Source organism: Vigna unguiculata, chromosome 9, assembly GCF_037176805.1.
Source record: "Vigna unguiculata cultivar grain cowpea cultivar isolate G323 ecotype 2 chromosome 9, ASM3717680v1, whole genome shotgun sequence".
In the NCBI taxonomy this organism is placed as follows: Eukaryota; Viridiplantae; Streptophyta; class Magnoliopsida; order Fabales; family Fabaceae; genus Vigna; species Vigna unguiculata.
Genome location: NC_140800.1, coordinates 43,213,621 through 43,239,370, shown reverse-complemented (window position 1 = coordinate 43,239,370; position 25,750 = coordinate 43,213,621). Strand labels below are relative to the sequence as shown.

The window sequence follows — 25,750 nt, the reverse complement described above, 5'->3', positions numbered from 1 at the left end:
AGATTTTATAATTTAAAATAATTTTTTTCCCTTTAATTCGTTCATGACGTAACACAGACGTTAAGGGGATAGCAGCTAATCCACCAGGTGACGACGGTGAGGGAGATAAATCGATTTTTCTAACCACCCTCTAATAGTGCAGAAAGAAATGGTCTGGACTGTGGAAGCTACCCTGTGAAAAGTCCAATCCCAAAAAGAATTAGAGGTGACTTAAAATTGTGGGTTTACCCTGTGGAAATTTTATTCTGGAAACTCTGTTCTTAATGTCTCGTTTTGAAAATTAGAAAAGATTTGTCCATAAAGCTTCCAAAATATGTAATTCTAAATTCACCTTTTCGAAAGATAAAAGCGTTATTTTTGAAAATTTTAGTGGATGCACAAAGAAATGGTGGGAGTGCAGGTAGTAAAAGGCCTAATGTGATTTTGGGATGATAATTATATGAAAGAAGGAAAAAAGTTATAAGTTTCAAATTTCAATAAAGTAACTTTCATTTAAAATAAAACTTTTAATGACAACATAAACCATAAAAGAAAATAAAACAGTAGGATCTAATGCACTTTTAGTTTAACAAATATATTTATAACAACGTAGGTTTATCCTTTATTTATGGGGTTGTTGTTTTGGCATGCCCTAGGCTCAGAGTGGCTTATTAGATATCCATCTCATGAACATGGCTAAACATTCTTCAGGTTTGTACTCCGGAGCTGTGTGCCCTCCACCCTGCAAGTGGACCCCTCAACAACACAACTTATTATTTTATACACAATTCTCTTATTCTTACAATATAATTTATTACTTAGAATATTTTTTGCCTAAGCTGAAATAGTGCCTACCTTCACGGTTGCAAATGTCATCCGATTTGAGTAAGTTCTCGTGTATCTATCAGTAATTTAGTCACCAAAATGAGGTTAGTATAGTTTTTCATAAAAATCAATGACATAGTTCGATATCGTTTTTAGCAAAAACTTGTCAATGAAAAAAATACAAAAATGTATTTAACTTTTGAATGTTTAAAGAAAGTAGAGTTAGGTGCATACCCTGCCACTTGGCCATTGTAATACCACTGCCTCCAGTCAGAGACGATGGAATAGTTTAAAGCTCTTACCCAAGCTTGTGTAGATAGGAATGGAACTACCATGTCATGATCCCCACTGTTAACAAACAAAAACAATATTATTTTATTAGAAAGAAAAGTAAATGTATAATAAGCCATATATGATTCACAAAGAAATAATCAGGTTCTGTTTATATTGGATTTGAAATTTTAGTCTGGTTATATGCCCTATAAGCATTTCATTGAATGGCAATATATCTTATCGATATTTGTAATCGAGAAATAACACAAATAATACATAGGTAGGAAAACAATGAATCAGATACATTTAGCAAGAAAAAAGGTTCATATAATATATAGAAATTAATGTTGACCTGTATATCAATGAACGGTAGCCTTTTCTGCTGAGATTGACGTGATATTGAAAGCTGTTAGAGATATCAGTCTTAAAAGGTATGTCATAGTTACACCGCTTCCATTTCCCTTTAGTTCCCTGCACAATAAATATATATTAGTCTTAAAATGTTTTTTTACACACCTATAGTTCACTTTTAAGATATTTTGTTCATTAAAAAGTATAATTTTTTGATCTGTAAAGAAACATATAGATTAAAGGATGAAGTAATGAATGTAAAGTGTGCGTAAAAATTTGTTGAGTGTGAATATATAATGTTATATATACCTTACGAATATGCAGTGCTTTGCGGACATTATCATCATTGGCCCAATAGCTAGAAAGGACATATGCATGAGTCTGCGCATGGAAATTCAATAAAATAAAATAAAATGTTTTTAAAGTGATTTGGGTTACCAAATGCATGTTCAATTCTGAGACCTAATGCATCGGATTTTTTTATCAACTTTCATAGTTGAAGCGGTAGAAAAAGTTGTTAAATGTATTTGTTTATTCAAAGTAGTTGGTATTGTTTTCTTAAATCAGTATCATAGACATGTTTCCTACATATTTGTATTCTTAAAATTGAGAAATCGTAATTCCAAACAGTTTTAAATAAAATTACAACTTTATTTAACATACTAAAAGAATAAGTGATGCACAAGCAGCAATTATAATACAAAACAATCAAAATAAAATGAAAATAGTGTCCTTTACTAAAGGTATTCTACTATACGAGTAATAATACTTGCACTCATACATTTTTTTTGTTTATGATCGAATGAAACAGAGAAAATTTTAACTGATATATATGATAAATAATATAACAGAATTAAGAAAGAGTTAAGAAAAGAAATGAGGATAAAGTGATATGGAAGAGAATTTGAGTGTGTGTATATATGTATACTATTTTTCATTTTCATATTGTACTTCAATCAAGCTTGTTTGTAGTTACGTTGGTATTACAATGGAGTCATTTTATTTAAAATTGAATTTTTGTATAAGTGTAAATTTTAAAAAGATTACTGAAATAAAGAAGCGGTGTTATTAGATGTAAAATTTCAAAATGAAATATGTTATAAAGCACGTTTTAATTTTGACTTTCTTTATTTTATGCACTAAAGTTGTGTATCTTAATAATGAACACCTTTCTTTAACGTACTGAAGTGGGATTCTTTCTCACCACTTCGGCTTTTTTTTTTCTTTTAAAAAAAAGTAAATATTTTTAAGAAATTAAAATTTAAATAGAACTGTCTCATTGCTAATCACATTTGACATAGGGTAACAAGATTATTTGGACTCGATGGATCAATGAGCGTGTTCAAAATGAAACCGATTTTGTTCAAAATTTTATTTTTAGTCGACTCGTCCAAACTGTTAATTAAACAATCCAAAATATAGATCAAATTAATCTAATCTATTGACCCAATATTTCAAAATTAAAAATTAAAATTAAAATAATTTAAGAGATTAAATTTTTAATTATATTTTTTAAATATGTAAATATATAATAATATTATAATTTAAATCGGTTATAAATTAAAGTTATATTTATTAATTATAATAGAATAATTTAACATATAAATATAATAATTATTTTAATTTAGTTAATTAAAAATATTAATTAATTAATTAAATTTTATATAATTAAAAAATGTTTTTAATATTTATATATATATATATATATATATATATAAACTAAATTTAAAAATAAAAAAATTAAAATAAATAAATAAATATCCAATTCATGAACCCGTTCTGTGAAGGACGTTCTTTTGTTTGACGGGATCGAATGAGGGTGGTCCATTTTGTCACCTGTACCTGTGAGATGTCATGTCTAAACTAGTTGCTCAGATATATGTAACTTTATGGGTATGAAAATTTACCCTACAGTATAAAGGTGGCATTGTGAGAGGATAGGATTCATGAGCAAGGGACCTCCTGCTGCTCCAAGTATCTTGAATTGGATTACGCAGAGCAGATTCCTCACAATGGGGTTCCAAAACATGCCCAACTTGAATTCCTGAAATAGACTGTCCAAAACCAACAATTTATGGTCCCAATCCATTTAGTACAACTCCATATGTCGATGTCTGTTCTTAAGAACAAAAAAAAAAAGGATTTAATAATTACTTGTCCCTGTAAGTATGACTAACCTCCTCGTAGGATTGCATGTCCCTTGCACAAAATGTGTTTGTGGGGTCTATGTTGCGATACTCTCCTCTGCAATTCCTTTGCAGTGACTGTTCACTCAGTAAATTACAGAAACTTCTTAGCATTTCACCTTTTGGACTCTACCAACTAAATAAAGAACAAACAAAATCACCTCGTAGAGTTCATCAGATATGAGTGCCATGCCATGATTAAACGGAATTTTGTAGTTTTTTTCAGTGGATGTTGTTATGGGATTTCCCAGAATGTATCCCTGTAAAAAAAAATTCCTGTTAATCAACTTTCTAAATTAATAAAAATATAGTTTGGTTTTATCCTGGTATAAAAGGAAATCATTATGGAAGCTGTATAAATTTGTCTGCAGATAGATAACTTTTCCCATATACTAAGAAAAATAATAATAATAATAACAACAATAAAGGAGACGTGTTATATAACAATAAGAGAAATATATACAATTTTTTTGTTTAGAAATCATAGTTGTAATTAATTGCACAAACCTGGAGATTTATCCATGGTTGGATACCACCTTCGTTTCCTGAGAGTAACGATATATGGGGAAAAAGTAGTGCTATTTGTCAGTTAAATCATTTTTGGTGTTCAATTTATTTGACTCTTCGGTGAGTGTGATACCATATGAAATTTCTTGAACAAGAACTGGAATAGGAAGGCCACAGAATGAGTCGCCAGCAATGTACACCTCATTTGAGAGAAATTCCGGATGATCAATTAGCCACTACACACAATTTCAACATCACTGTCATAGACTATTCCACTTATCATGTTCATTTTTCTATGTTGGAACCGTAGAAAAGTGTAAGTTATTCTGAGTCAATTAAGTTTCTCAGTTTTCGAAATTAGTAAATTTAGTCTTCATTTTACTTTTTTTTTCCTGAATACATAATTATTTTAGGTACAGAGAAATACAGCGGAAAGTGTATCAAATTTGATAGACTTTATATGAAATGCTTGATTTGTTAAATTTCCAAATATAACTAAAACCACAGACACTTTAAGCCAGTGAAAATTTAAGATGGGAGTGGTGTACCTTCCTAAGAAATTGATGAGCATGGCGAACTAGCTTGGAGACATTTTGATTAACAGCAAGTTCTGTTTTGGGATAAGAGAAGCCTGTACCCGCTGGCAGATCCACAAATATGATGCTACTTACCTAACCAACAAAACCATAAACAGTTTAATCAAACACAAATTTAAACAGTATAGTTCAGCTTATGTTTATTTGGATAAAAAAATTTATACTAATAACAAAGAAAGTTGTAAAAGGATTAAGTACATAGCAAATAAATGTTATCAACCTTTGTCCATGATTGTGGCTTCAGTCTCAAATTAGGTAAGCTCCCATTGTATTCCTGGTTTTCAAAAGACAGTGGACCTGCAAACCCAGCCAGATTTAACCGTGTAACAATTAATAAGAAAGATGATAATCATATGTAATTTCTTTAATGCAAGATTCCAAGAAATTATGACATATATTTCCATTAAAAAATTGATAATAAAGAATATAAAGAGTTATAAGAAACAGTCCAATATAATAGGCGATCTAACTGATAAAACAAATTTGACATAAAAAAATCTCCATCCGGTTAGTCAAGTTAAATTTTAAAAACTCATTTGGACAATATTTTACTTATTTTTTCCGATAATAATATTTTTTCTTTATGATAATATGTTAAAATAGATCAGAAAAATAGATGATGAAATACAGAGAGTGTAAAAATATCGGAAGTGTAATTACGAAGTAACAATTATGAGGAGAAAATGATCACCTATTTCAAAAACTAACCCAGAAAAAGCGGAGCAACCTGGTCCCCCAGTTAGCCAAAGAAGAAGAGGGTCCCCTTTGGGGTCATTCTCCGACTCAATAAAATAATAGAATAGTTCTGCACTCTCCTCTGCTTCACTTTCTCCCACTTCCACATACCTGATTCCATTTCCATCACATCTATTTACTCTAAATTTTCAATGAATAATTGAAAAGCACGAATGACCTAAATGGAGAATCATGGTTAGCTTACCCAGTTTGAAGTAGAAAAGGAAGGGGTCCATGGAAGCCAGGAAGGAAGCGCACTATGGAGTGAGACGTTGCAAAGTTTGATGAAAGAAGGAAGAGAAGAAGGAGAAGCAGAAGGCCTCTGTAATCCATAACCGCCATAGAGATAGTGCAATCAGAGTTTGTTTCTTGTCTCACATTGCTTTTCTACACACTTATCAATTCCGTATGGAGTTTCATCTTCTCTAACAGGGACGGATTCAACAATGCTATTTATGAAGCTGACCTCTTTTATTTACTTACAAAATTAATATATATGAAAAATGTAATTTTAATTACTCTTATCTTTTTTTTATTATTACAAAATAATGGCATTTGAATAAAACGTTTGAATATAATTCACTTTTTATGTTATTTTTCTTTTTCAAGTGTTTTAAATTTTCTAAAAAATATATATATTTGCAAAGCTTTGAAATGTTTCTCATGTATTATGACAACTGCGTGATGGTTTTTGTTTTATGGTGGAGATAGGAGGAAAAAAAGTATTTTTGAAGGAAGACATGGCTTAAAATTTTGGAGTAAAGAAAATTGGATTAGATACTCTAAAATTGTGGAGGTAAAAAAAAGTTGGATTGATAATTGAAAAAAAAAATGGACTGATAATTGTTGGTTATTTTTGGTCTACCAAATTAATCTCTTTATATTTATCTTTTAACTTCTACAATTTTGCACCAAAATTTAGAACAAGAAACAAAAAAGTTTAATCAAACAGGTTCATGGACCGCCTTGACCAATGTGATTTGGTCATGCCAAGTTACTCTACTTTTTCTGGACAATTTTGATACTTTAGTAGTGAGATTTGACAACTTTATAATACATTACTGGCATGAACCCGTGTATATGCACGGGCTTCTTTTTTTTTTTTTATTGTTGTATATATTTTTGTCTCTATGTTATTGTTGTCTTTATGCTATTGTTGTTGTAATTATTATTTTTAATTATTATATATTATATTAGTTAAAAAGTAAATTAAATTATTGTTATTATTGGTATAATTAATATGATGATGAAAATATGATAAAAATTGAAAAAAGTAGGAAGGAGAAATTTAGAAAGGTGGAAGCTGATCTATATTTCATATAGTATGAGATTAAGCATTTAGTTTTGACAACTTTATAATACATTATATTATGATACAGGTGATGATACACAAACACTCGATTTTTCATTTAACTTCATTTTAACTAGAGATAATAAATAAATTTGTTTTTTTGGGTATTTTTCAAATTTATTCTCATTTTGACGAAAAATCTCTGTATTTATTGAGTATGGGTATAGATACATAGAATTTCCTACTTTTTCAATTAGATATGGGATGCCTACATATCCCTGTCATAATATTCGTCTTCGTCATATATCTGTTCCCGTTTAAATTATTAAAATATTCACAATTAATTAAGTAACCTTATATATATATTTTTAATTTTTTTATTTCTTCTAATTATTTGGTTGTCATGAAATTCATTCGCATCTCCAATATATTTTTCATCTTATCATATCATTTATGTAATTATGTTAAAATGATGTATGTTAATTAAAAAATGTTTATGTCTCACATTTGAATATTTCTATTATTTTTTATTATTTTTATTTATTGTATATTTTTCTTTCACATGATAATGTTTTACTCTCAATTTAAGTGTTTAATAGCATAAATATTTCATTTACTAGGTAATTTAAAAAAAAAAATTACTTATTATTATTCATTTTTTTTTCATTTGAATAACTCTTTTGTTTCGCTAAAACAATTTTCATTATTTCTCAATCATTAAGTATGTATGTTGATGTTTGAAAAGTTTTTTATATCTCTAAGGTATTTCTCATCTTATCATACATTTAATTATACATTTGTTTTGCTTTGTACGATTTTTTTAAATAGCCTCTCAAATTTTTTTCTAAGATATACATTTGTTAATTTTTTAATATTTTTATTTGTTGTTTATTTTCATCATATAATAATATTATTTCGATATATTTTATATAATTTTTTTTTCTAACTCATTATCAATCACGATATAATTTTTTCACTATAATTGTATAAATAACTTTTATTTACCATAATATAAAATTTTAATGTAATTGCCATGAATATTTTTTTATCACCATCCAACATATACTAGAGTTCAAAAGATACAATATCTATAATTTTATTATTATGATTATTATTTGTTCTTTGCATCCTTTTGATCAAGTGATATATTATAACTTTTATTAGTGTATAAAAAAATAGATCATTGAAATTTAAAAAATTGAAGTAAACAAACATTTAAAATATATTTTAAATTGAATATTTTTTTTCCTCTTATGTTTTTTTCTTAAATATTTTTAAATTTTATTAACTAGATTTCATAATGTTTGTAAATTTAATAAATGTTTTGGTTATCATGAAATTTTATTTGGTATTCTAATATAAAATGAAAACAATTATAATTTATTTCAAAGTATTTGATATCGAATAAACAATCATCCTCCTAATATTGAACATTTGATAATTATGTTTCCTTCACCACAGTTTTTTATCATTTTATAAAAAAATAATTAAAATTAGACTTAAATATACATTTGATCCCTATTTTCGTCAAAATTATTCAATTTGGTCTCTATTCGCTATGTGATCAATTTGATTCTCATTTTTGTAAAATTTCATTCAATCAAGTCCATGTAGCAAATGACGTTAAAATTGGTTAATAACACATGATAACATCGAACTGTTTGGGATACGTGTCAAAATGGGAGCACAAACACTTTGTTTTTTAATTATAAATTTATTTCAATATATATTTACTAATAAATATTTAAAATATATTTAATTATATATATTTTTTATTTTTAATTGATTAATTAATATTTATAATTAAATAAATTAAAATAACTATTATATTTAAATGTTAACCTATTTTATTGTAACTAATAATTAAATTTTAATTCATAAGCGTTAATGATTTAAGAGTTTTCACAATTTTAAATGTAATTTTATTGAAAATGTTTTATTTATCAAATATTGTTCTATAAAATTATTTAAAAAATTACTGAATTTTTTTATTTTTATTTAGATCAAATATTTTACTTATTATTATTATGCATAAAATTATTTTAATATTAATCGGAAAGTTTTCCGTCGATATTAATTGATGGCAAAATTTCGCTCAAACTAATTACCCCTTGAGTCAATTAAATTATTTTTATCAACTAAAATAAACCTAGAATGTTTCATGTCAAATGAGAATTTTAAAAAATTAGATGGAATATTCAAAGAAATCAAACGTGTTTATTTTATAAAGAAGAGGATAGTTCATTATCCATAATTTAAACTAATGAAACCAAATCAAATTGAAAAAATAACAAAGATATGACTACTAAACTACCAACGTCCATCCAAAGTTGGTTTGTTTGGACTAATAGGCTGATACAGCCATATTCATATTAAAAAGTCGGTTGAAATCTTGAAATATAGTATTAATTGGATTCACCAACTTTCTTTTATTTATTTTTTTCCCCTTAATTAGAAAGGTCTTGAAAAAAAAAATTGTTTCTTGTTTGATTGATAATTTGGAATATGGAAGCTGTTTCTTACTATCCCGTTGGTTACGTGATGGAGGTAAACATTTATTTTTGGAACTTAAATCTAAACCATTGTTTTTTTCATTATCTAACTTTGTAAAACTACCAATTTAATCACTTTCACTTACAATTACCATCAATTTAATTATTAAATTTATAAAATATACTCTTTTTATTTTTGCTAAGTATAGCATTTTTTTTATAGTTTTTAAACATTAGTTATGTCTTCATCATTTATAGTACAAAAATAAAAAAAATAACTACAAAATCTTATGTATATTTTTTTATTAAAGTTAAAAAATGTATTATATTTATAAGTATTTCCAAAAAATATTTATTCAAAATTTTACGTAATAATGAAATTTACAATTAAAAGTCGTAGTAAACAGAAGTTTATAAAATATAAAAATATACAGTTTTGTTTAAGTTAAAAAATAAAGAAATCGGGCAAAACTCCATCAATTATGAGATTTGATGTGCGTTTTACTCCATTTATATGAAAGAAAAAAAAAAGTTTTGTTTTTTAATTCAGGAAAATAAAAAAAAGAGTTAAAACCATTGACTTGTGAGTTGTCCCCAGCAATGAATTGGGTAGATTTAATAATTAATTTAGTATGATCGACCACTATAATAAATAAAATCGAATTGATTCATATTAAAACCTAGTCCCAGTAATTTATTGACCCCAATTAATTGAGCCTTTAGAACATCCCTGTCCAAAAATCAATGATGCATTTATCCTTAATGCATACTCAGTGCTCGTGCTTGTGCTTCCTCGCCTCTCACCAACTTTCATTACTCTTATTCCATTTGTTATTTTCTCCTTCTTACAGTTATTTAAATCTTAATCATTTAAAAATTGAATCCACTTATACTCTTGAAAGACTATCTAATTTATGCTCGGAGACCAAAAGTTATTCAAAATTATCGATGTAATCTAACAATTTTTTTTCGTTTATTAGAAATCAAACTCATCGTCTTAGCTTTGATCATACTAATTATTAGGATCGAACATAAGAGTGACAATTAGGACTTGGTTTGTCGGGCAATCCGTAGACCCACATAAGTTTGCAATCCGCGCGAATCGGTCCGCAAGCCCACATAAAAAAAAACTTGTACATTCAAAATTTTATCATAAAAATTAAAAAAAGTGGGTCAGCCTACGAGCCCGCGGGCCAAGTACGAAGCAGGGTGGGCTAGTGATTGCAGCCCACATAAATTGTGTGGGACGGGGCAGACCAGCCCGCGATGTGCGGACCTTATGCGAGCTGGACCTAAATGGGTCGAACCGACCTACATTGCCACCCGTAAATACTTACCACTAAACCAAAAACTATAGTCAAGACATAACTCTTTTTACTTAACAATATAACAACTCAAACTTCATTATTCAATTATAATATGATTTATTTAAATTTTGTTACAGAATAATGTAACTTATAACACGAAATATGCTTTTAAATATCAACCAAAATCTGAAAAAGATGCAATTCTTAAGTTCTAGTTGATATAACGAAAATAAATAATTTTTAGGGTGATAATTGTTTGGAGGACACAATCCCTAATTATTTTATTTAAAATAATATATTATAAACAATAGGATTGTTTTAATGAACTTATTTAAAAATAATAATATATCGATTGCTGTTTCTAAATGTTTGTTAAAGAAATTTAAACTAGATATGATTTACAGTTAGGTACAGTTTTTCATTTCGTCACACTTCTTTTGTTTCATTCTAACTAAATTGACTCCTTCTTCCTCGGAGGTACTATCCCTCATTAAAGACACACATTAATAACAAAAATTCTCTTTTGCCGTCTACTGCATGCCAGATATACTATAGTTTTAAAATTACTACCGCATCAACTATTTTAAAATTGTCAAGCAAAAATATATATTAAAGTGCTTCGTTTTTTAAGACATATTTATTTAATTAATATGTCATATAAAAATTATTCGAGTATATTCAACCATAAATTAGGTGAAAATATAAACATTTTTACCATGTATAGAAATGTTATATTGAAGATAATAAAGTAAAAAGCGACTTTACATGGAACCGTCCCCTTCAAAGCAGTCCCTACCACCCACAACGAAAAACCAAACCACAACAAATTCCGATCAAACCTAACCTCAATCAAATTACCAGAATGTATTAATCAATTATCTTTCTCTGGAGAAGAATCCAAAGAAATCAACACCTACTTTAATTTCAGATCCAAAAGTGTGTACGCACTTCACTTCACAGTACACCACTTGTTTTTGCAACAGCGTAGCTTCTACTTCTGGGATACGATTTGGGAAGGGTGCCAACATCTCCTTCAGACAAATCATAAGGCGTGTCCTCGTCGATCCGGCCCATGCCAACGCTCGTGGACTTCGGAAGCCCATTAGAGGAAAGGGGCCGGGCTTGGGCCTGGGCCTGGGCCTGCTGTTTCAGAACCAAATCGACGTCGATTCTGTTGCCCAAGGTTCTGGCAGAAGCCGCTCTCATAAGCTCCGCGAAATCCTCGTTGTCGGAGCGTGACGTGGCAACACTGTAGCTTCTGGGGAGAGCCTCGAATCTGCCAGCAGCATCGACGGGGTTGCTGTAGTTCATGTTGTGACCACACTGTGTTATGCTTCTGACGTAAGCATCCCTCGCTTTGCCCAAGACTCTGAAAGGCGTGGTTATGATCCACACCAACTTGTTCTGCTTCTGCTCCTTGCCCTTTCTCATGGTTTTCGAAGTCACTCACACGATCTTCAAACAAATTGCGATGGAGGTGTTTTTCGTTTCTGGGGTGCAAGAGGGGAATTATGATTTTTGTAGTGGTGATTGAGAGACAGAGGGTGTTAAAGAAAAACGAAAGGAAGGTGGGTGTGAAACTGTGAATAGCGCGCACGGACTTTTTCAGAGCACACCGTATCAGAAAACAAAAGAGATAAGAACAAAGGCGTGGAAGTTGGAACGTGTTGGCCTAAATTCTCGTTTTTATAATCATAATGAAGTTGTTCAATTATTACGGAAGTTTTTTTTTATTTATTTTTTTCATAATAGTAAAAGGTGGCTTGGCTTCTATTTGAAGGACCGCTATCATTTTCAACTCTCGGCACCATAATTTGACTCGTTTTATATAACAATACACGCGTAAAACCTACATATATTTGGCTTGTTTTTATAAAAATGGAGAACAAAAATGTAATGAATAAATAAAATAATAATAAAAAATCGAAAAAGAGAGAAAAAGTATGCATATAGTAATCGTATATAAAACATATTCCTCTCGCAAGCTTGGTTGAAGAGTGCGTAAATGCTTATAATTGGTTTAATTACTATCATGTTGTTATATAAACTTTGGTAATAACTACCGTGAATTAATATAATTATTGAATTCATCACACGTGTCGGTACACGCTGTATACTTTTCTTTAACGTAATAAAAAACATAACACCAGTAGTGATATGAGAGCGTCAAGCCTCGGTCAAGAAATGTAATGAATCAAATAACGTAGCACTTCCACTGATCGTTATTCTAAATAATAATTAAAAAATGTTGGTTGAATAAATAAATAGGGCATTTTGTACTTACATTCTGTTAGGAAGGATTGACGATGTTAATAATAAAAAAGAATAATGTTGAAAATTATAAGTTAGACACGTATATAACAAAGTAGACCAGGTCTGACGGGGAAGAAGAAGAAAAGTATTTGCATGTAAGTATGCATTGGCGGTTTTAATAATTGAGAAAGTGAAAAGATGGACAGCAGTTTTAACATTCATGGTGTGAGAAAGTGCAGTAAAAAGGAAAAGAAAGAAATATGGAGATGAAATGGAGAGACATGTGGCGGAAGATGAGCATTATTAATAGTGTTGACTATTTTAGTTTTTGTGGTTACAGGTAGGGGAAGAAAAACAAATCCAAACAGAGGATCCCTCTGCTTTAAATTAAAGAGAAGGAGTGCACACTTTAGACACTACTAAGGATGTAAAAAAATAAATACGAATTGTAATGCAAACAAAATGAATATTGTAATTTGATATTTGGAAAAATGAGTACGAAAATATTTTATACCAGTATATTAACGTGGCGGATACGAATATTATAATATCTGGATACATGTATCAGTTATACTTTAATTTAAATTAAAAAAAAATTAAAACATTGATTTTGAATGAATTATTTTTTATTAATTGATTTATTTTTTTTTAAACTGTCATTTAACACTGTTAAAATTAGTTATTTTGACTTTATTTAAAATTTATAAATGCTATATTTTTATTTTATTTAAATTTATGGTTAATATATATTGTTAAATATATTTTTTTTGTAAATACCGTGGGAGTACATGTGGATATTAAAAGAATATGCGGATAGCCGCATAACAGATACTCGCACAAATATGAAAACGGATACGGGACAAATATTTAACCGGCAATTAGGAAATTAATATTCGTCCCCTACCCGTCCCTTCAAAATCCCTACTCACAACTTGTATGTGTTTATCCTATGAAATAAATAATATATATATATATATATATATATATATATATATATATATATATATATTCTTAATACCATGTACTACTATAAACATATGACTCTAAATAATTTAATTCTGGATACATTTACCATTCTTGCAAATTTTAAAAAGCTTTAAATACATTTTTTACCAATTTTCATTAAGTTTTGTCAAATCAGTCCTAATTTTATTTTTGTGTTGAAATATGTTCAAATTTTCGTCAATTTTGTTCAATTTAATCATTTTTTTCAAGCACCGTTTAAATCATTAATAACCATGAACAGTGATTGTCACGTGTCACTTAGTGATTTTTTTGATTTCTTTTATTTTTTTTAATCTTTTAGTTTTTTTTTTTTAAATTTTAATTTTTTTTAATGTACACGTGTCAACTCAACAACGTGTCACGTGTCATAGTCAATGTTTTATTTTCAATTTGATCCTTATATTTTTTATTTTTATTCAATTTAGTCCTAATTGTGTTTAAAATTGACCAAATTTATCCCTGTCGAAGATAAGACCAAATTTAATTTTTTATATAAAAGTTGTAATGATGTGAATTTTAATATATTAAACCAAAAAATTTAATAAAAAAATCTGAATTTTAATATAAAAAATAAATTTGGTTTTAATTTGGAGAGGGAGCAAAATTAGTTCATGTTAACAAAATGGCTTAATTATCATTTTGGTCCCCTAATTTGTTGGGTTGGTTCATTTTGGTCCACTTATTATTTTTTGGTTCAACTTGGTCCTCTAATTCTTTAAAAGGTTCAAGTTGGTCCCTGCCGTTAAGTCAACTTTAACATCGTCTCCTTGACTTGCCACATATCATTTTGTGAATTTTCAATTTTTTTTAATTTTTTTCTTTTTTAATTTATTAAAAAAAAAATAAACTGCCACGTGTCACCTTATGGTTGTGACACGTGTCAATTTGAGATTTTTTATTTAAAACATGTACTGCCACGTGGCAGGTCACGATTGTGCCACGTGTCAAGCTAACATTGGTTGTTTTCAATTTAGTCCCTCTATTTACAAAATTGAAAATTCCACAAAATGACATGTGACATATACGGAGATGGTGTTAAAGTTGACTTAACGGCAGAGACCAAATTGAACACTTTAAAGAATTAGAGGACCAAATTGAACCAAAAAATAATAAGGGGACCAAAATGAACCAACTCAACAAATTAGGAAACCAAAATGATAATTAAGCCTAACAAAATTTATGATTAAATTGAACCAAAATAACAAATATAGGGACCAAATTGAATATAAAACATTGACTCTGACACATGACATACTACTGCGTTGACACATGAACATTTACAAGAAATTAAAAAAATTAAAAAAATAAAAAATAAAAAAATCACAAGATGACACATAAGTGTCACTGTTTATAGCCGTTAATGATTAAAACGATGTTAAATAAAAAGAATAAAATTAATAAAAATTAAAACCTATCTATCTGAGCACAAAAATAAAATTATGAGTGATTTGATAAGACTGGACATAAATTGGAACAAGAAGTATTTTAACCTTTTAATAATAATTAAATTGACATAACACCACTAAAGTTCATTATAACATCTCATTCATTTAAATAGCATGCATAAGTTTTTGAAAATGTCACTTATTATTTAATCAACAAAAGTCTCACTCAACCACGAAAACAACAAAGGTAAGTTTTAGTTCTTTGTTTCATATTTTATCAAACCAATTATAACAACTCACAATCCTTTCAAAATTCAATGTAAACCTATATCAAATTCAACAGAACCACTAATGATTTTAACTAAGTGATCACTTAACACTCAATCCAATGTTTAATATCAAATTAAATTAAAAGTTATCTCACTTATAAAAAATGAACTTACTTAGTTTGACACTTGACTCAAAACTTAGTTTTAAACATGCACTAATTATTTCATCCAACCACAATCTAGCGATAACCATTCAGTATTATGTAAACATTCTCAAAATGATAATTTACTTTCTAAGATTGTTTACACATAAATCAACACAATAAAAATTCAGATTCACTTACCTAAAAGTGACTTACACTTAAAAAAAGGAAGAAAGTGGAAAGGTATAACACACCAAAGACCTAAGATAACATAAATAATAACAAAATTTTAATCAAAGGCTAAATTTATTAGGAGCAATACCAAACATTAAAAAAATATTTTTTTAAATGCATAAACATTTAATCAAAATAAAAAATATGATCAAGATAGACTGCTTAAAATCTAAGAAGAGAAAAAAAAAATAGAATCTTCAAATATTTTATCATATATTAAGTATTTTGTTTTAGAAACACAAAACTACAAAAGTTAATGCCAACTTAACAATGACTAATATCAATTTATTTTGTTTTAGAAACACAAAACTACAAAAGTTAATGCCAACTTAACAATGACTAATAACAATCTATTTACAATAAAAACTGCATAAATAAAAACTCACAAACACTTGCAATTCTAAAAAAAAAATGGAAAAGCTTACCTAACCTTCACGAAGTTTTCATCATGCAACATTTCTTCACCCACCATTTACTTCCACCAACTTCATCTATACAGATTTAAAAAATGAGATACTTAGACCACATTTCTTATAACATACAAATTTTGTTGCTGTTTCCTATAATAAAATATTTGATGTCTTCCACAAAAAACAAAGTACATTTCTAAAATATTTAAACTCCAATGGTATCTTATCAAAGCAATTATTTTATACACTGTATAATCATTTAATAGTCTTTTTGCTAAAGGGTCACTAAATCACAGAAAAAAAGAGGGAGCATCTAAGATATTTATGAAATTAGTGATAATATAACATTTACTTCATTTATTTATTTATTTTATTGAATTTTTAATATTGAATTTCTTATATTTTAGAATCTTTTATTTTGTAAATATGATTGCAAATTAATTTCAAAAAAATAATCTAATACTATTATATGATTTGCAACGTAAGTTGGTATTATCCAATCTGTTTGAAAGATTATTTTTATCTTGATGTCTCTTTTTTTTATCTTGATGTTTCCTTGCTTTGCAAAGTAGGAATCTAATAGTTTATATTCCTTGATTTTAATAAAAAGTCATCATATAAATTAATTTTATCGAAAACTTAAATAAAAATATATTCATTTTAACAATATCAATAAAATCATAGAGTTTATGAGAGAAATATCAAATAAAATCTATTAATAAAATAAGGAGCTTATCACAAAATATCTAGGCAGTATTATAAGGCGAACCGTATATAAATATAATAATAAATAAAAATTGAACATAATATCATGCATTAAACTATTTAATTTCATTTTACAGTATACAATATTTGTATAGCTATGAATTTAAATAGAGTCACAGTCACTCATGAATTTTCTATGTGTCATGATAGTGAAAATTGTCAAACATACTCATTTTCAAATCTGATTTCATATATTATTTTACTATAGATTCAGTACTAAATCTTAATAACCAATAATATTAACCCCATAGTTAGAGATTAAGTTCCATGTTACAGTTTTACAGAACAAATCCTATCTTAATCCGTTTGACGAGAAAACCCAAACCCAAAGTAAAAGACCTAAGATTGTAACAAAACACACCAATTCAACATAATCTCCCAAAACTGTGAACAATGTCAACACTGTCATCCAAACACTCCCTTACCAATCCCACACCCACCACCGTTTTCTTCCTTTTCTTCGCCCTCCAAATTTCAACCATTCTCGCCGGCAGCCCCCACGTCATCAATTTCCGCTCCCCGAACCTCTTCCCGGAAGGGCTAGCGTGGGATCCCACAGGGCAACACTTCCTGGTCGGATCCCTCCGCCACCGCACCATCTCCGCGATCTCCGACGCAGGGGTGGTAGAAACCCTAGTCTCCGACCCCTCCCTTCCGGAAAACGTCACCATCTTGGGCCTCGCCGTGGACTCCCGCAACAACCGCGTCCTGGCGGCGCTCCACGCTGGGGCCCCTTTACCTCCGTTCAACGCGCTCGCCGCCTACGACCTCCGCTCCGGCCGCCGCCTCTTCCTTTCTGCCCTCCCCTCTGCAGAAGGCGACGAGAAACGCGCCATCGCGAACGACGTCGCAGTGGACTTCAAAGGTAACGCGTATGTGACGAACTCGGTGGGAAACTACATCTGGAAGGTCAGCGAAAAGGGAGAAGCCTGGATCTTTTCAAATTCCGCAAGATTCACCGAACACCCAGTGATCATCGACGAGAAGTTCAGCTCCTGCGGCCTAAACGGTTTGGTTTACAACGGCAAGGGTTATCTCCTGGTGGTTCAGAGCAACACGGGGAAGATGTTCAAGGTGGACGAGGATGACGGCGTGGCGAGACTTGTGCTCCTTAACGAGGATCTCGTGGGTGCGGACGGCGTGGCTTTGAGGAACGACGGCGTGGTTTTGGTGGTGTCGTTGAAGAGGGTGTGGTTGGTGAAGAGCAACGACGGGTGGAGCCAGGGTGTGGTGTTTGACAAAATTGACCTTGATGATGAGGGTTTTCCCACTTCGATTGTGGTGCGGGAGAGAGAGAGGGCTTACGTGCTGCACGGGCGCGTGATGGAGGGCATTCTGGGGAATTGGAGTGAGAGTTTTAAGATTGAGGAGGTGAGGTCTCCGAGGGAGGGTGAGTCGGAGAATGTTTGGATGTATGTGATGGTTGGAATAGGTTTGGCTTATTTCTTGTTTTGGAGGTTTCAGATGAAGCAGCTCGTCAACAACATGAACAAGAAGATCAATTGAACTAACTACTCTTTTCTACTTCCCTTTCACTGCACCATTGTAAGCACGGATGTAATTTCAAGAATAGATTTCCAAGTTTGCTTATTTAAAGACAAGGATTCATTGTTCAAGTGGGGAATAAATTTAGCACATTATATTATGGAGTCTGATACTTCAAACCTCATCAGAAGTTATAGATGTTTTAAATATATAGCATGCACAATTTGCTTTTTCTGTCAAATTTCTTGATATGTTTTTAGTTAACCTAAACTATCCAGAAATACAAGGATTTTTAAGCTAGTGATTTTGTATCCTAGCTTAATTCATGTAGTGTTGGTGGACATGTAAACACTTTGTTTTCTATCTTAATTTGCTTTTGGTCATGCCCCTTTCTTTTATGTTCATCTTCAGATAAAATATTTAACAAGAAAATGAAAAATAACATATTTGATTTGAATTTCCAGTATTTTTTTTAATTTGGAAAGGGCTTTCAATGCTCGGGTCTTCTTTTTTCTCTGCTCGGTTTTTCCAGTGTTATTTTCTTTCTTTATAGTAAGATGACCTTTTGTTTTCTGTGTTTCTTCTATCCCTTATGTGGCTTGAGGTGCTGAATCCTCCAGTGGATAAGGAATGTTTTGGTGTCCCACAATTTACTGAATTTAGTAAAGGTTACTTACTCTTTCGGATACTAAATATATATGGGGGCTTCTCCGTGCATCTCCAATGATGCACCTCCAATGATTTCTCCTGTACCTTTAAAATTTACTTTAATTCCATCTTTGTCCATGGTTAAAAAATAAATTACTGTTTTTTTACCGCAGTGCACCCCAAATACTCGTGCCTCACCGCACTGTACCTCCAAAAGCAGATTCCCTACACGCTCTGCACCCCCTGCACTTGGAATCTTTGACCTAAGTTTTTTTTTACCTTTGTTTTTTTAAGGTGCAGGGCCTCCATCCTCCACACACTGTCCCCTTCTCCCTCTTCTCCCACACAACAGCACCCACCTTCTCCTACTTGGAATCCGTTTGAGTTTTTTTTTTCTGTAGGAAACGGATTGTGAAATCCGTTTCCTTTTTATTTATTTTTTTTCAAAAACGGATTGTGAAATCCGTTTAGTTTTTTTTTTTTTTCGGAAACGGATTGTGTAATCCGTTTCCTTTCTTTTTTTATTTTTATTTTTCAAAAACAAATTGTGAAATCCGTTTGATTTTTCTTATTTTTTATTTTTTTGGAAACGGATTATGTAATCCGTTTCCTTTTAATGGTATTGTGTGTAATGAGGCACCACTTTTTCCAAAAGTGTTTGACCAGAAAAGATGGTCACAAGCTGAAGGTAGAACTAGAGAGCTACTTACACATATTCAGCCCAACCATACATCAGAAGCACATCGAAATGCTGTGCTATCTTACCTACGATCCCTCATCGTCAACTCTGTCTCTCTCCCTTGTCAAGTACTTTCCTTCTTAATTCTTTCACTGAACTGTCACATTTTTTTCCTTTCTTATCTCTTTATTTTATGCATGTGTGAATTGTATGATTAGTTATAGTAAGAATTCTTAAAACCTCTGTTTATAAGTGTTATCAAATAATTAATGAAACTTTTACTTTGGTGTAATCTTGGGTGTTTCTAATTCTGTTTTCATATTCAGCTTATAGATTCTTATGTTAAATATAATTTTTTTTTATTCAAATACCGATTTTGTTGTATTAATATGATCTAAAGTGGTGTCATTCTAGCAATTTGGAGAATACGTTTCTATACCCTTCTCCTTAATGTGGCTTGTTAGAAACATAAAGTAATTTATTGAAATATTTGAAAATGCTTAAATGAGAAAAAAAAAATCTACACGTTTTACAAAATTTTAATGGCACTGAACAAAATTTTTTTATGAAACGGATTACGGAATCCGTTTCACAGTGTATGAAACGGATTCTGTAATCCATTTCTCATAAATTTTGATTTTTTTCGTGAAACGGCTTTTGTAAAAGTTTGAAACGCGTTATATAGTTTATGAAACGAAAAATTTCACTTCACAAGCAAACAGAAAAAAAACTTTAACTCGTAAGAAGCTGCTAAGAAGGCTAGCAAAATTTTAAAAAGAAAGCACTGGAGAAAAAATGAAATGCGAGCACAAAAAATAGTTGGGGGTGTAGAAGGTTGGTGACGCAGTAAATGAAATTTACTGCGTCCCTAACAACTTTCACGATAAATAAGGGTATAAGAGTTTTTTTTGAAGGTACAGAAGAAATATTGGAGGTACAGTGAGAAGCTCCCAATATATATTTAATAATAACAGTGATTATAATTTTAACAGAAAAACTACTTTTGGTTCGTAATGAAAATAGGTCCAGCGAAAGCTGTGGACATACACAGGCCCAGTAAACCAAAAAATATTTAACTTAGGTCCAAACTTGGATATTTCTTCCTTCACTTCCCTTTCTTTCTTGCTGCACCTCCAAAGGATTACGAAACTACCATTCTAGACTTAATAAAAAATTAAATAAAACCTTACAATGTGTGAGAGAGATATTTCATCTCCTTCAGATTAACAACTTGTTTGGGCTGTGTAACTTACTCTTGAGGCCTTATGAATTTCGTATCATGATGACCCAAAACATCATCAAATCGAATCTGATGCATTATTTCCAGGCCAGCTCATGGTCATTCAGAGTAGTTTTAATAATAAGCGATCAAAGAAGTGAAAGCGTGGCACCTTAGCTGCCCCATTTCTTGTACATAATATTCAAAACGAAAATAAAATAGAAATCTCCACCACATATTCTTTCCCTTTTTTACATCACCCGCTTCTCCACTTCCATCATTATTCATCATTACTCGTCCATAAAGAACACTTAAAAAAGAAAGCCCATAAGCAGAAAATGGCATAGTAGGTATTTGGATAAGTTATCCATATTGTAATGAACAAACAGGGTGTGGTGAGGATTGGGTTTGCGCCACTCACAGTGGTTGTTGTGATGTTGTCAGTGGTATGCACGTGCAGGACCAGCACGAGCGGGAACCTGCACCCGTTGATTCTAGTACCTGGTAACGGAGGGAACCAGCTAGAAGCCAAGTTGAGCAGAGAGTACAAGCCATCCAGTTTCATCTGCGAATCCTGGTACCCTGTTGGGAAGAAAAACAAAGGCTGGTTCAGACTCTGGTTTGATTCCAGTGTCATTCTCGCACCTTTCACACAATGCTTTGCTGAACGCATGACCCTTCACTACCATCCACAACTCGATGATTACTTCAACACCCCTGGAGTTCTCACTCGGGTCCCTCACTTCGGTTCCATCAACTCCCTTCTTTATCTCAATCCTCGTCTCAAGTAAGTGCCTCCCTTTCTTCTTCAATTAATGTACCCTTTCGTTTTTCCATTGATGAATTTCTTTAATAGGCATATTACCGAATACATGGCGTCCCTGGTGGATTCATTGCAAAAGCTGGGTTATGCTGATGGTGAGACTCTGTTTGGTGCCCCCTATGACTTTCGATATGGTCTAGCTGCTGAGGGTCACCCCTCACAAGTGGGTTCCAAGTTCCTAAAAGACCTAAAGAATTTGATAGAAGAAGCAAGCACTTCCAACGGTGGGAAGCCAGTGATACTGGTATCCCACAGTTTAGGAGGTTTATTTGTCATGCAACTCCTAATTCGAAACCCCCCCTCTTGGCGTGAAAAATTCATTAAACACTTCATTGCTCTTTCAGCTCCATGGGGTGGCGCTGTAGACGAAATGTTCACCTTTGCATCTGGCAACACTCTGGGAGTGCCCCTGGTGGAGCCTCTGTTAGTGAGGGGTGAACAGAGAAGCTCCGAGAGTAACCTTTGGCTTTTGCCTAACCCCAAAATTTTTGGTCCTCAAACACCAATTGTGATCACTCCAAATAAGACCTACTCCGCACATGACATGGTTGATTTTCTCAAAGACATTGGTTTTCCCGAAGGGGTTTACCCTTACGAAACACGCATTGTACCCTTGATAGGGAACATTCCAGCGCCACACGTGCCTGTAACTTGTATTATGGGAACAGGAGTGAGAACCTTGGAAACTTTGTTTTATGAGAAAGGTGATTTTGATGATCGCCCAGAAATTTCATATGGGGATGGTGATGGAACGGTGAATTTGGTGAGTTTGTTGGCGCTTCAATCACTATGGAAAGAGGAGAAAAGTCAATACCTTAAAGTGGTTAAGATAGATGGTGTGTCGCATACTTCAATACTCAAAGACGAAGTTGCGCTTAATCAAATTGTTCGTGAGATTAGTGCAATTAACTCTCATGCTGACCTTGACCTTGGTTTGTCCAATGTGTTTTCTGGGTAAATGATTTTTGAACCACAAGTAAAATATCCGTTCTCTGCCAATTAAACTTTTGCGTGGGATTTATATAAAGCGCATGTTTTTTGTTGATACTAAAGGTAAAATTCGTAGGACATTACACCAGGACTTGTTTGATTTTAGTTAGTTTTTAGAAGTAAAACAGAGTACATGATTGGATACTTGTTCTCTGCATAAATAGGTTTAGAATTGTTTTCAAAATTACAGTTTTGGAACCAAGAAACCAGAAATAGCTTAAGAGTTGTTTGGTATCTTAAACAAGTCAGCACTAGATCTAGATTGACATCAAATTCATTGGTATGTTATAGAACAAGATTCTTAACATTGACATCTAAATGCATTTCATATATACTGGTTGAATTTGATGGTTTTCAACTATTATCACGTCTAATGATTTCATTTCCCTTTGTAATCATGAGGCTATATTTTTGTGTGTTTGTTGTATTTGTTAGATCCGATGAGCTTTCAGAACCTGAAACGCAAAATCAGTACGAAATATAACACTGGAGTCTTTATCCACAATCTTCTCAAACCAATTAATAAATATGCTTCCATCTTTTGGGTTTGAAATACAATCAAACTCGGCTTTATGTGTAAAAATAGTTAACATTTCCTTTGAATGTCTATTTCAAAATTACATATTTAAAAAATTAGACAAAAAAATCATCTTTCGTTTGATCGTATTCTGTATATCCGTCCTTGGATGTAAGCAATAGAAATTTAACAACTTGGATTTCTATGTTAGCTGGATTGTGAAATTAAGATATAGAACGAAGCTTATTTAATCAATTTATCTATTATATGCTGCTATATAATTTTATTCCCCGGTTTAGCAAAATGTACAATAAGTCTCTTACAAGATTAGTGACATAAGGATTTTCGTGATCCTAATTATAAATTTGGTATATTTTTAGTTGACATGAAACTTTATGTAATTTTTTTCGTAGAGATATATAATAAATTTTTGATGATTCAAGTAACATTTTGAAAATTGAATTGTAAACTTAATTCGGTCATACAAAATTAATTAATTATATATATATATATATATATTTATATATAGAGGAGAATGCTAGTTAATGAATAAATAATGCACATTAGTTTTAATATTTTTACATTGAAATAATTAAGTCTATTAATTAAAATAATATAAATACATATAACATATTTTATAAAGATTAAACTATCATTTGAATTTTTTAAACAACTCTAATACAAAATAAACACTTTAGAATTTTTAAGGTATCTACTAAAAGTTTAGGTAATTATTTTCTTTTATATTGCTAAATTTATGTATTTATAATTATTAATTTCAGATATTGAAATATTTTTTATTTTTTTAATACAAGGGATTTTGTTAAGTTAACATAGATGTTGCAATTAGAGAAAATAAATTCAATGAAGTCTCAAATTGATACTTTAATATTTTTTTTGTAGACTTTTAAGATGTTTAACACTATTTTTTATTGGTTTTTATATTAATTAAAAAAATTTATGTTTAATTATATTTTAATTTTTAACAACATTAAAATATAGTTATTTGATTATTTAATTGATTTTTAACTTTTATGGATGAACACTAAATAAAATATTAAACACAAACTTAAGGACATTTTTGTTCATTAAATAAAGTAAAACTGCATTAATGGTTATTAGTCAAATTTTATTTATTATCACAATTAACTATAATATTCTACAATATTCAATATATATTAATTATCTTTAACTGGTGCCCTTAGAGCACTGGTTATTAAGACCCATATATAAATTTATCATATTAAATGGAGATGGAATATTTAAAACATTGATGTTAAGTGGTTTATTTTTTATCAATTAGTTTTATAAAATCTCAATTTCTTTGTAAACTGTGATTCAACACTAGTTAAATATTTGCACTTTGTTTGAAATTTATGAATGGTATGTATTGTATTTTTATTTGAATTTATGGTTAAAATATGTTATTAAATATTAATTTATTTTTTAAATATCCGCGGATACCCATATATACGTGAATATTAAAATTTTATGTGAATACCCACACAATGAATACTCGCACGAATATTGGTACAGATACAGAGGAACTATCACTCGTACCTTATTCTTTCCATTGACATCCTATGGAACACGCTTAAGTTCAAACATCGGTGTTCTCTTCTAGGTAATTTTAACTACACATTACACATGCTATTTCTAAGTGTTGAGTGCAATTAAAAGAAACAAATCAAATAAAGGCAAACAAGTGCGTTCTTTGATACATGTTATAGCAGGTGGATCAAAGATTCCATGAATACGTGTAGCATTGTTGATTGTTGACATAATATGGTATTTGTTGTTCAATTTCTTACAGCAAACGTCATTTTCATGTCCAATTCAGCTAGAATTTTGATTTTTTTTAATGGTCATTCTTTTTGGTGGAACCACCGTGCTAGAAAGAACCTGAGTTTAGGGTGGTGAACGAATGAAAGGACTTGTTTGTGGTGGTGACAAGATTTGGCTTCGTTTAGGGTCTATGTTTCCAAGGTGTTGTTTGTTTGTGGTATTTGCTAGTGTCAGAGAGCAAAACTTGGCTGAATATGGGTGGCATCTTTCTGTTGAGAAATCTAATTATCTCTTATACATCGATGAACCATTAAAGTGTCAAGATATATTTTATTCAAATTCAAATTAATCTGATAATTGGAATTAATTCAAGTAATATTGACGGAAGGCATTGATGTTTTCGAACTCTATGTTCAAAATCAAAGTTAAGAAAAAAATTATAGAATTGGAAATGTTATAAAACAATAAAGGATGTGGTTTTTAATAATTATAAAAATTAAATAATTTCATTAATTAATTGTTGATCCAAACTTTTTTTATGCTCGTGAATTTGTTTAGAAGACAGAAAAAAAAGAAGATTGGATTGTTACATGAAATA

General features: G+C 30.5%; 4 protein-coding genes across 4 annotated transcripts; 2 read left to right on the top strand and 2 right to left on the bottom strand.

The window, feature by feature from the left end:
- Positions 1-464: 464 nt before the first annotated feature.
- LOC114163240 (serine carboxypeptidase-like 7) lies at positions 465-5,874 on the bottom strand. Its single transcript, XM_028047422.2, has 14 exons — positions 5,658-5,874; positions 5,409-5,563; positions 4,938-5,014; positions 4,670-4,792; positions 4,255-4,357; positions 4,122-4,159; positions 3,776-3,874; positions 3,606-3,692; positions 3,336-3,482; positions 1,738-1,809; positions 1,430-1,548; positions 1,039-1,152; positions 835-880; positions 465-721 (listed from the first exon to the last, which is right to left on the bottom strand). The coding sequence occupies exons 1-14, from the start codon at positions 5,792-5,794 to the stop codon at positions 638-640; spliced, it is 1,401 nt and encodes a 466-aa protein (XP_027903223.1). The 5' UTR covers positions 5,795-5,874; the 3' UTR covers positions 465-637.
- A 5,362-nt stretch (positions 5,875-11,236) lies between these two features.
- LOC114196105 (uncharacterized) lies at positions 11,237-12,211 on the bottom strand. The gene has a single exon (XM_028086631.2). The coding sequence runs from the start codon at positions 11,971-11,973 to the stop codon at positions 11,497-11,499; it is 477 nt and encodes a 158-aa protein (XP_027942432.1). The 5' UTR covers positions 11,974-12,211; the 3' UTR covers positions 11,237-11,496.
- Positions 12,212-17,255: 5,044 nt separating this feature from the next.
- LOC114164331 (uncharacterized) lies at positions 17,256-18,651 on the top strand. Its single transcript, XM_028048965.2, has one exon. The coding sequence runs from the start codon at positions 17,400-17,402 to the stop codon at positions 18,510-18,512; it is 1,113 nt and encodes a 370-aa protein (XP_027904766.1). The 5' UTR covers positions 17,256-17,399; the 3' UTR covers positions 18,513-18,651.
- Positions 18,652-21,283: 2,632 nt separating this feature from the next.
- LOC114196213 (alpha/beta-Hydrolases superfamily protein) lies at positions 21,284-22,864 on the top strand. Its single transcript, XM_028086778.2, has 2 exons — positions 21,284-21,824; positions 21,894-22,864. The coding sequence occupies exons 1-2, from the start codon at positions 21,415-21,417 to the stop codon at positions 22,816-22,818; spliced, it is 1,335 nt and encodes a 444-aa protein (XP_027942579.1). The 5' UTR covers positions 21,284-21,414; the 3' UTR covers positions 22,819-22,864.
- The last annotated feature ends 2,886 nt before the right edge of the window (positions 22,865-25,750 follow it).

Bases quoted from the DNA above. Each gene is read 5' to 3' on its own strand.
- LOC114196213 (XM_028086778.2), top strand. From the start codon at position 21,415: ATGAACAAACAGGGTGTGGTGAGGATTGGGTTTGCGCCACTCACAGTG. The intron at 21,825-21,893 runs GTAAGTGCCTCC...TTTCTTTAATAG, and splicing joins TATCTCAATCCTCGTCTCAA to GCATATTACCGAATACATGG.
- LOC114196105 (XM_028086631.2), bottom strand. From the start codon at position 11,973: ATGAGAAAGGGCAAGGAGCAGAAGCAGAACAAGTTGGTGTGGATCATA.
- LOC114164331 (XM_028048965.2), top strand. From the start codon at position 17,400: ATGTCAACACTGTCATCCAAACACTCCCTTACCAATCCCACACCCACC.
- LOC114163240 (XM_028047422.2), bottom strand. From the start codon at position 5,794: ATGGCGGTTATGGATTACAGAGGCCTTCTGCTTCTCCTTCTTCTCTTC. The intron at 3,875-4,121 runs GTTTGTGCAATT...TTTTTTTTACAG, and splicing joins AACCATGGATAAATCTCCAG to GGATACATTCTGGGAAATCC. The intron at 1,810-3,335 runs GTAAATTTTCAT...TTCCATGCGCAG, and splicing joins TGCCACCTTTATACTGTAGG to ACTCATGCATATGTCCTTTC.